At 44.0% G+C, this 11,323-nt stretch overlaps 1 protein-coding gene across 1 annotated transcript in view; it reads right to left on the bottom strand.

Annotated features, from left to right (window-relative positions):
• Positions 1–11,323, bottom strand: part of CASC4 (cancer susceptibility candidate 4) — a 95,264-nt gene that overhangs the window by 7,685 nt on the left and 76,256 nt on the right. Inside the window, exons 2-8 of the mRNA XM_010002841.1 lie at positions 6,948–7,002; positions 5,881–5,983; positions 4,761–4,851; positions 3,747–3,891; positions 3,304–3,384; positions 2,861–2,959; positions 1,313–1,486 (exon numbers count right to left, since the gene is read on the bottom strand). Of these exons, the coding sequence (XP_010001143.1) occupies positions 1,313–1,486; positions 2,861–2,959; positions 3,304–3,384; positions 3,747–3,891; positions 4,761–4,851; positions 5,881–5,983; positions 6,948–7,002 (748 nt within the window). The remainder of the gene's footprint in view (positions 1–1,312; positions 1,487–2,860; positions 2,960–3,303; positions 3,385–3,746; positions 3,892–4,760; positions 4,852–5,880; positions 5,984–6,947; positions 7,003–11,323) is intronic.

Raw genomic sequence — 11,323 nt, 5'->3', positions numbered from 1 at the left:
TCCTGGTTTTACTGCTTTCCTGCCTTTGAATACATACTTTTCAGGAAGTATCACTTGGACACAATCTGTTCCCAAAAAATCCATGTTAGCTGCTTGTCAGATGGTATTCAAGCTGATGAACATTTTTTCCCTGCAGTTTCTCCAGGCTACAGAAGTGCCAGTCAAGATCCAGACCATGAAAAGAACCAGCAACGATTTAACCCTCATGAAGTGAACTTCCCAAACTAAACCTTTTATAACAGTGGTGCATAGTTCCACATTCTTGAGAGGGACCTTGAGCTTTCACAATTATTTTCATTGATCACTGAAACCAATTTGAGATTCTGTTTCATCAAAACTGCTGTTTCTGCACCACTCAAGGTGCTGGCCAGAAGCTACAGAATCCTTTTTACCTCCCCATTTTTTGTGACTCTGAAGATGGCTGTTCTGATGTAGTAACTTGTCCCCTTGAAGCACAGGCAGACTTGAATCACAGAAACCAAAGCCATATGACAGCTACTTAGCTGGGAGTACAAAGACATTTAAAGCTGGATCTATCATAGCTATTAAGAAAAAATCTTTTTTGGGTAAAAACCAAGAGGAAATGTTTCAACACTGTACTTTTTCTCCCAGATGCCCCTTCCTCACCCAAATGGAATTGGAATTAGTTCTTGGATAAACAACTGGAATCAGTTCTTTAAAAATAACTAGGTTAAGGTATACCTAGTCAGTATACTCTACACCATAGTCAGGAGTACAGCACCTCCTGGCACCACAAGACACTTGTTTCAAGACCACAGGAATGTTCCTGCAGGAAGATGCTCAATCCAAGGCTTCTGGTTCACTGCTCCCCCCAGGTTCTGGCTCCAGCCACACATCCTTAAGCAGACATGGAAGAGAAGGGCTCTGGAAAACCTCCTCCTACAGAAGAACAAACTTCTGGCCAACACACACACACCAGCACAGAGAGCCCCTGTGTTAGGGCTGAACCCTTATGATATTGCCCAAAAAATCCTACTACAGTCAAGTAAAGCAATATGAATATAACTAAATCAGCATCATGAATACATCAGAAGCCTTGACTTAAATCTATTTAAATGTGTAGTAATTTCCAAAAGCATTTTAAGTTCCTATAAACAAATAATTTTTTTTTACTGACAGAGGACTGATACCAAAGAGGACACATGAAGGCCTCTCCTTCTCCCAGTAACACATCACAGCTCTTTGCAGGCCTACTCTCCAGAAGACCACCTGCTGTAACAGTCCCAGTTTTACAGCCAGGCAATAATGCAGACAGAAAATTATTAAAAGTATGTGATATTGGCCAACTTACTTTGCTTCATCTTCTGCAAGTCACCAACTCTGCTCTTTGGAATTTTTATACTATCTGTCTCAATTTTGTGTTCTTTCTGATTTTCCATATTTTCTTCAAAAGTTAAGTGCTGGAGAGAATTGGGAGGTATCTGCTTCACAATCTCAGCATTTCCATCATTGTCACTGTGCAAACCTACAGAGTGAGGAAGTCTCTGGTTTTTATATGGTTCCAAAAGAAGGCTGCAATGTTATCACAAAAGATGATTCATCACATTTAAATATGCAATCAATCCTAACCTGTTACCTTCCCAGCTGATTTTCTGTAGGCACTTAAGTGCTTGATGAAGCCCAGAGCAATAATATGTTTATGCATTTTTTTTTTATCCTCCTGCTGATTCTGCTTTTCAAACCTACCAAGCACCATTTATTGTTTCAAGAGCTGTGATCCAAGGAGAGGGCTGCAGCAGGTCACAGAAGTTATGCTAAAAATAATAAGCAGAATCACAGGGTTCCATAACCAAGGACTACAGACAACCCTGGTCCCCTTGAAATGCACATCAGCCTTCTGTCAATTAACTCCAAATTCCATGAGGCAAGCTTTTCACTTGCTGTCTTTTATGTTTGCTCATTAGTAAAAGTAAAAATGAAGGACTACCTCAGAACAATAAAAATAAATTAACTGTTTAAAAGGTTTGACATTTGAAAATAATAAACTTTAAACATGGATATGGACTTTGAGATCACTAACTCTGGCATTCTAATCTGCTTGTGTACACACTGCAAAGGGAAAGGAATTAAGAAGTACTTCTAGGGCCTTTTTTCAAGAGAACCAATAATGGGCAAAACAAAACTTGAAGCTGGTGATGATGTCACAAATACACAGGGACTTCAGCAGGACAGAGCTGGAATGTGCCACGTGCAGTGCAGACGTACCCTAATGTTCTCTCTAAATTAAGGCAAAGACACTTCATCCACAAGCATGAAATAAAAGTCTGTTTTCTGTGGATTTGTGTCCTTTCTACCTGCAGTTTTTCTAAACCTTTCACTGCAGTACTCTTAGCTCTCTCAGGTCCCAAACCGCCTCCTCATCACCCCCAAGAGAGCTGCTCACCAACAGAGGGCATGGAGCAAGTGACAGTGTCGCTGTTCAACCCCCCATTGGCTGCCAACAAATCAACAATCAACTCTTGATGGTGTGTTGTAACCCTGTCTAATTAGTACCTCTCACGAGGAGGATTAGTTTCAATTACTCTTCTCTGTCCAGTGGAGAAATCTTGAAGCACTTATCTTGGAAACTCTCTGATTTGGCAGGAGTTGGTCACAAGGCTCAGAACTGAGTGTGTGTGACACGAGACTCCACAAGCAGCAACCTCAGGGCCTCAGGAGGCCAGACCAGGAACACACTGGTCTTGTATCCTGCAGAAACTGGCCCTTGTTTTCTTTTTGTGACCACAAACATGGAAAAGGGGCTGCCCCCCTACATCTAACACTCATTATAAGGTAGCAGACATTCATATGGAATTTTCCAACCAAATGGTGACTTAACAACTACCAAGAAGAATTTTACCTGGTGCCAGATTTGGAGCATGGGGCTGTTCAGTTGGGAGATGGACAACAGGGTGATGAGCTTCACTCTTAGGAGCTGAAATAAGTGGCTTCTTTAAAGCTAAGATAAAAGACAAAGACAAAAGCATTTACATGAAACAGACACTGGATACCAGGCCTTCCTCTAACAATCCTGTAAACAATTTCTTGTCCTTTTCTTATTTTTAAACCATAGACAAAAATAAAAAATCACAAGATTTCTGGAGGATAAAAAGGGTATTATCAGTCTTGAGAATTCAAACCTCCCAAGCCCAGCAGAAGTTACCAGATTTTACACCCCACTTGAATTTGATTACCACAGACAGGTTTTAAACTTTGCATTCACTTTGAAACACCCTGTACTCACACAGAACATACACACCACCAAAAGCCCAAATTTCAAAATATTAGAAAATTTCTCCTAACCAGTGGGAGTATCTTCAGCTTTAGCAGGGTCATTATCTTCTATTTCAGGCATGCCTGCATCTCCTCCTGGTTTGATTTTCTCTGCAAGACAAGAACAGGATATTCTGCCTTATTAACCTTTATGTCTGAGCAGTGAATTTCCTTGATGTGGAAGGCTCTGAGAGCAGCAGAAGAGTCTTTTATCCCCAGCACTGAACCAACACAGTGAGCACACAACTGTGCAAGAAACTGCTGTCATAGAAGGACCCAGAGAGGCCATCCCACTCTCTGGCTACCCATAAACTCCAGCTTGGTACAGCCACAAGCAACTAAGCAAGTTATCTGAGCCAAGTAATTCATTGTTCTTCTTCAGAGAAATGCACAATTCTGTGTGACAGCAAAGGATACAACACAGCTGGCCCATTAGCTATCAGAAATTAAACATAGATTAAAAAAGGAAATACCTTTGCCATTTACAGCATGATCTGAAGGTTGCTCATTCTGTGCTGTGTTCTTCTCTTCTGCCTCTGGAACAGGCTTAGGTATTGCCTGGTCATCACTATTGGGACCCGTTTCACTGTCTTTACTGGACTGAACTTTTTGTGTGGCCTGTTAAAGTCATGAAGAACCAGTATTAAGCACATTGTTGAAACAAAACCCCTCAAACTCAAGATTACTTTAAGCAAGCAAAGTCACATTTATTAACTAAGTGATCACCTAAAAGTGCAGCAGAAGTTCTCTACATATGAACCTGAATCCTGAGGGTAGGAGGTGAGAGCATGGACACAACTGAACAGTCAGTGCAGAATGCAGCACAGCTGTGTGACTCTTCTGTTGGCTTATGTAGCTCTTCACAGGTTAAGACATCATTGGACTCAGCCTCAGGTTGGAGGCTTTGAAACCATTCTAGATTTTAAGAGATGATCTGATTGAAATCTCCTTCCAGTCTGTCTTATTATTTGAAATGCTTGTAAACTGAGTTGAAGTAAGGAAATTAAATTTTAAGAATAGCAGGTTATTTTACCTGCTTGCAGGAAAGAGCCCATGTTCTACTGGCAGCTCGTGCTGTATAATGACACCCTTGATACCATTCAACCACCTTTGCTATCTGCATCACATTAGCACATACAGGTCTCAGCAGAGATCAGGTTCCCCTTGGCAATAACCTATATAAGGCTGGAAGAACAGATCCTGCCCTGGAGAGCTCTAAGGTAATATCCCTTGGGCTGTAGAAGCTGAAGTCCTTAGCAAGGATGCCATGCAGAAAGGCTGGGGCACAGAATGAAGCTGATCTTCAAGGCTGGGTCCACTGACTGAGCAAACCAGGCAGATGTTCCTACACCAACACCCATGTAGGGCTGCTCAGGAAAACAGTTAATAAAAAGTTATGTCCAAGGCCTCCACAGATCTGAAACCAGGGATCAAACCCCAGACTTGGGGCTCTTCTAATTCCACAAAGCAGCTCAGCTCCACGTTACCTTCTGCTCCCGCACAACTTGGTCCATCAATTTCTTGATGTTTTCCTCATGTTGCAGTCTCATCTCCTTGATCTGCTGCCCACACTGCAGACTGCATTAGAAACACAAGCACATAATTAGTTGTATTTCATTTGTTGTATCTGCTCTCCTATAGATAAAACGGGGGGGAAATATGAAGTGGCACAAAAAGCCAAACCTGAGCTATAACTAGAACAGTCTGTCCAAAACTCCTTGTCCTGGCACATGTATAGAGAGGAAATGGACTGAATACAGAGAGAAAGCAGAACTGGAAAAACAGGGATGGAGCAGAAACACAGGAAAATAAACAGACTGGCCTTGAACATATTTCCTCCAAAACCTGCAAAGTGACTGAAAATTCAAGCTTCAGGTTGATCTGCCTTCAGCATTTATTGATTCCACTCAGAAAGCAAAGCCCTCCCCAGCTGCCAACACAGCAGATGCACAACCCCTGCCACCAGCTACTGCCTCCAACCCACCAACATCTGAGTGACAAGCTGGGTGTCCCTAACAAGCCATGCTGAGATTAACCCACAGCTCCTGTCTCCCACAAACCTGCCAGTACTCAACACAGCACATACAGTGAAGAATACTTCTGTGTGTGTGAAAGTTTAATACTTGAGAAAATGTTTGCATCTCCCCACTCCTCAAAGCTTTCAAGAGCTGTTGTCCTCCCTGCTTCTCCAGCATAAATTTAAAAGGCTGAGGTCAACTACAAATTTCAATATACACAATGCTTTCATCTCCAGTTGAAAATAAAATAATACACTTTTAGAAAGACAGTAATTAACAACCCCAGCAGCTTACAGCCTGTACTCATTAAGCTCTTCCAAGTATTTGTTAACAACTAAAATCTCCATGTTATAAAAAATACGTTGATTTAAATTGTCCAATGCTAAACAATTCTCCTTAGGGAGAGGAGAACACCACCAAAAATAGAACTTCAAAATCAAACAAGGAGCTAAGTCAAAGCTACATCACTAAGTGAGTACAGTCGAGTTTGAGGATCAGCAGAAATAGGATTAACTGGCACTTTTAAATAAATACAGCCTTCCATTCCACACAGATACATCTACAGTTCCTAAGGTTGTTGAAAACATACCTGTCATACTCCAGTCTCCTGGTCAGGTAGGTATTGTTCTTCTTGTACTCATGAAGCTGATCTTCCTGGCGAATGAATTCCTGGCGTAATTCTGCTAGTTGTTCTACACCAAAAAGCAAAAATCAGCATGAATATAGAAATGTAAGAAAAAAATGCCCCATGTCACATACAATTTTCAAGACTGCTATATAAGTTAAAAACTCTTATTTCTTTTAGATTTACTTCAGAGGATTCTTACATTTTCTTGAAAAACATGCCAATTTACTCCTGTGTGCCTGATGTCACCTGGGACTTTTAAAACAATTCTTCAGGAAATATGCCAAACCCTCTGCATTCTTCTTTGCCTGTTCATTCAGAAGTCTTACACAATGCTATTTCACCTATCTGTTGGAAAATTCCTTTACTTCCTGAAGTACTATTATTGTCAGTAACACAAAGGTACTACAAGGTTACTTTAGGCACAAGGGTAAAATATTTATTTTCTGCAATAACAGTGCAAAGGAAGGTACCTTCTCACCACCCATGAAACCAATACACGTTTCCTGTCTTCACCAGTAACTGTTCTAGCAGTTCTCCCTGCTCCCCAGGCTACAAGTAAGTTAAGCTTTTTACTGTTTTAAGTTGCATCTGCAGAGATCCAGGCAGAGACACCAAGTGTGCTGCCTGCAGGCACGTGCAGGTGTTGGCATGAGCTGCTCCAGGTCCTTTTGAGACCCACCCAGTAAGAACACAGGCACTGCACTCATGTCTGTGTACAGCAGCCTTAAAAGACATTTTCTGGACCTTTTCTAGTCCAGCCTAAGTACCACAATTTTGCTGGTCCAAACTATACTAAACTGTGTATTTGGTCTTGAAAGTCATTCTAGTTCTTAGGAAGTAAGGAGAGCCAGAACACGCGTTCCTTCTGCACAGAACAAACCCTACACTCCCCCAGACTTGGCAATAAACAAATACAATGACATTATGTGATGCTCTAGCACCACTTAAGCCTTTAAAATGCACCCTGCAGTTACAAAACACACACCTTCACAGTGTGCCAAAGCCCAGTTTGGCCATACATTCCTTACCCTTTAACCGATTTATGTCTGCCATCTGATAGGAAACATTGTTCTGCAGCTTGATCTGGAAGAAAGAAATTATTATTATAGCTTAGACATTAGGAGGAAATTCTTCACTGTGAGGGTGGTAAGACACTGGCCCAGGCTGCCCAGGGAAGCTGTGGCTGCCCCATCCCTGGAAGTGTTCAAGGGCAGGCTGGATGGGACTTGGAGCAGCCTGGTCTAGAGAGAAGGGTCCCTGCCCATGCAGGAGGTTGGATCTAGATGGTCTTCCAACCCAAACCAATCTGGGGTTCTGTGATTGTATCAATGCAAACAACCAGCAGGTTAGAGAGGGCTTCAGCTGCAAAGACTCAGGTGTGTTTGTTTTCACTGTAAAGACCTCAGATGCAAAGGATTAGCAGAGTGACACATCCAAAGAGTTCTTGTAAATACAAGTAACGTATATTTACTAATCTGTGCGTGGAATCACCAACCTGAATGCTGTATTTAGAATTTACTAACAAGGACTTAAATTTATGTCCAGAATGTATTTCTTCCAAAAAGAGCAGATTCTGTCAGGACTGAAATAAACACACTGGATTCTGATATTGCAGGACAAGATGGAGAATTTGCAGTGTCAAAGCATAAGTGTGTAAAAATAAGCATGCAGCATCATTAGTAAAACCAGCTTTTACCTAATGCGTATTTGTATGTGATGCTACCTAATATTCATAACACATTTTATTTTTAAGAGAGAATCTTACACCAGCAGACTTCCCCAACAGCTTTTAATTTGCTATTTTTAGCAAGGAAAAAATAGCAGTTACAATAAATAAGAAATGAATGTACACAAAGTCATTAAGTAAAAATGTTTTGCCTTGTTCTTACATAAAGGACATATGTAAAGACAAAAAGCAGCAGAAACTAAGAGAAAGACATACATGTAGGACACACAGAGGAAAAAAATCAACAGCTCATCACACAGCACTGATGCTGTCATGATTTTTTCCCTTGTGGCTTCACATGGGTGTAGAGACAACTCAAAGGTGCCACTCCTGGCTCACAGAACTCCTCAGAACACCCAAATGAAGCAGGGACCCACCTCTGCAGGGACCAGGCAGGGACACACACGGGCTGTGCCAACTCCACAGGGAGCAGCTCAACGCCCAGCTCAGTTACCCACATCTCCTGTCAAACAAACCAGTCTGACCTACGCCTTTGTTGCAAGACTTCCCTCACCTGCCTCTGCCCTTCCTCTTTATCAAATCACTCAGTTCTTCAATAACGTCTCACGTGATGTGTTTGTTTGTGGCCCAGCTGGCTGGGTCTGTCCCACCTGGGGACAGAGGTCAGGATTTCCTGCAGGACGGAGCACACAGGCAGGAATCCAGCAGCTCCAGCCACTGAGAGAAGCTCCTTAGGAGACAGTGCTCCATCCAGGGCTGGTCAGAGCCAAGTGCAGTGTCCTGCCTCACCCCCCTGCACACAGGGCAGAGCAGCAAGCCCTGCCCCACTACCCAGGGCAAATGCCAGAAGGGTTTCTGGGGTGTAGGGAGGCACCACAAGGTGGGGGTTCCCTCCACGAGGCTTTTCCCAAGAAAAGAAAGAATGGCAGGTGATGCAAATCTTCTGGTAACCTGAGAACGCTGACCGTGTTGCTCTAAAAATATAAAACCACCTGAGAGGGACAGGGCAGGAGCCTTCCAGGGGTATGGGAGGCACTCACAGAGAACCAGCTACACGTGTCCTCTGCCCACCAAGCTAAGGCACCCTGGCCACAGGAGGCACCAGGAGCCACACAGTTAAATGAAAGCCTGTCTTGGGCTTCCTGTGCTTGACTTCAGAAGCACAAGTCACCCTGCAGTGAGGCTTCAAACAGAAGCACAAGATGGAAGGTAACCACCAAGCCCTTCCATTCCAGCAGCACCCAGCTGGCCTGACCTCCATCCGACCAACACCTGGACTGGGGAAGAGGTTCCAAGAGAGCCACTTCGGGAAGCAGGAAGGAAAAAGTACCTTTCTCTATTTTGCAAAGCCATGGGCAATCATGCCCAAATTTTTCCTGTCTTCCAGTCTAATGCATTTCTTCTCCCAGAACCTGACAAATCTACAAACAAAGGAGATCCTGGAAAGCAGCAGGTTCTGTTTCCAAACCTTCATCTAACAGAACTGGAATCCAGCACACCTTCCCACTGGCTTGCTCCTGCTCCTCTCCTGTAGGTCGGACTTGCACTGGGCCAGGGAGGGCTGCCTGTCTCTTCACAGCACTTTGCTTGGATGATAGCATCAGTTTTATCACACCATCTTTCATTTGGGCGATTTTGAGTTTCAGAGAAAAGTGACAGAATTTACATCCAAAACAGCTCAGCTGACAGCAAATGTCCCTCATCTGAAGGATAGAAAGGAAAGAAGCTTTTTTATGATTCATGGGATCTGTTCCACCTACACATGCAAAACACCACACTCCACAATCCATGGCACAAGTCCAGTTCCTTCTGAGCTGTGTCCCCATGAGTCCAGACCTATGTGTACTGTTCATATTTCTCAGCAGCTTCTCACATCCTTTCCAGAGCAGTTGGGATGATAAAAGGAATTCTCTAGAGCACAATGAGCTCTGCACAGGAAAAACCCACCAAAAATCCTGTGCATGCAGGAGTTATGTGCAGGCAGGGCAGCCTTCCAGGGCTGTCTGAATCTTCAGCAGGCTTGTCATGTAACAAAAGGCTCTGTAAGGAGTCAAGTTCAGAACAGGCTGGAGCTCATCTCCCTGCATGGCAGGAGGGAGCACATCTGGTGTCCCTTCCCGAGGGCTGGGTGGTAAAAGCAAACACCCAGCCCTACCTCCCTGTGTGCCAGCCCTTAATCTAGGACCAACACCCTCTGGATTGCTTGTGGAACCACACGAGCAGCCTCACCAGTCCTCGCACCCCCAGGGCACTGCGAGGACAGGTGCTGGAGCAGCAGAGCAAGGTGGTTAGATGTGTGTGCAGGAGGGTCTGCATGCCACAGCTCCCTCATCTTTCTACTGCTGTCAACTGCCTCTCTCAGAACACAGGGTGCCAGCATCAAGCAATCAGTGCAGTGTCAGGGATGACAGTGGGATCAGAACGTGCAGTAAAACTGGAAGAGGCAGTCAGCATCTTGGCTGCAGAGCTACAGCTTTGCTAACTGAGGAGCTACCAAGGAGCTTTGGCAACACAGAATGTACACAGCTGCTCACGGGAATGTTTAACTAAACAGTTTCCTCCTGTGAAGCACCATTTCTAGACACTAGCCAAGGGGCAAGGCTCTATCCCACACCTGGCATTGCCAGAAATACCTCTGGAATGAGCAAGGCACGTGAGAGCTGCACCAGCACACACACCTACCAGCCCCTACAGGCTGGATGGCTGCCATCTGGAAGCTCTCCACCACAAATTCCTGCCATTCAGTCATTTTATTGAGCTGCTTGCAAAGGGAGGTGTAAAGCTATGGAAAAAAAGAAAAAAAAGAAGAGTATTCTCATGGTTTGCTGCAAAAAAGGCATGAAATGCCCAGGAAATTAATGCTACCTCTGAAGGCATCACCTCTTCACATACTGGGGCAATCACCACCCCTGCTTGCCTCCAGGAAGAGGAGAACTCCTCTCCTTTGTTCCAAGGCCCAGCAGATGATCACAAGCTCATTAAGATAAGCACAGGGCGATAGGAGAAGAAATTCTCAAGAACTCAGCCTTTTTCCTTTTCCTTCCAGACACAAGACACCAGGACACAGCACCACCTCTGCCCATCAGAGAACACCCTATGGTGCAGTGTGACCAGCTTGTCACACATGCCAAGGGAGGGAGGAGCGGGACCAGGGTCTGGGCTTGGCTACAGATCCCACTGAGCTGGCAGGAACCTGCTGCAGAAATCCAAGCTGCCTCCACACTGGGAAACGTTCCCCCTCATTTACATGACCACAAGGCAAAGAATCTCTGATGAAGACAAAGGAGCATAAAGCAGAACTGACCCTATGATAACCACCAGAGCAGCATCGTTCAAATGGGTTTTCTATGAAATGAGCCTGGGTTTGTTGTAATCACCTGATACCCTGGGAATTACCAGTGCTGGTGTTTGATTATAGCTCCTGCCTTTCACAAATGGAGTGAGATCAGTGGTAAAAACCACTTTGTTCACAGAACATCCTTGCCAAATTCCATTTTGAGAAGGATCAAAATTACCAGTCAAGCCTTTTTTGGTCAGACACTTCATGCCTACTACTCTTTTATTTTTTTTAACAAATCTTTGCTCTCCCAAAACAGAGCTTTATTCTCTACTCTCTAAAGTACAGTCACTGAAAGGGATTTTTTAGAAAAAAATTAGGACGGTTGCCACTGAGAACATGAGAGTAGCTCACATGGGAGGGCAAGAGAACAGGACAGG

This window comes from Chaetura pelagica, unplaced genomic scaffold (genome assembly GCF_000747805.2).
Source record: "Chaetura pelagica isolate M959 unplaced genomic scaffold, ChaPel_1.0 scaffold658, whole genome shotgun sequence".
NCBI lineage: Eukaryota > Metazoa > Chordata > Aves > Apodiformes > Apodidae > Chaetura > Chaetura pelagica.
This window is presented reverse-complemented; position numbering and strand designations above follow the sequence as displayed.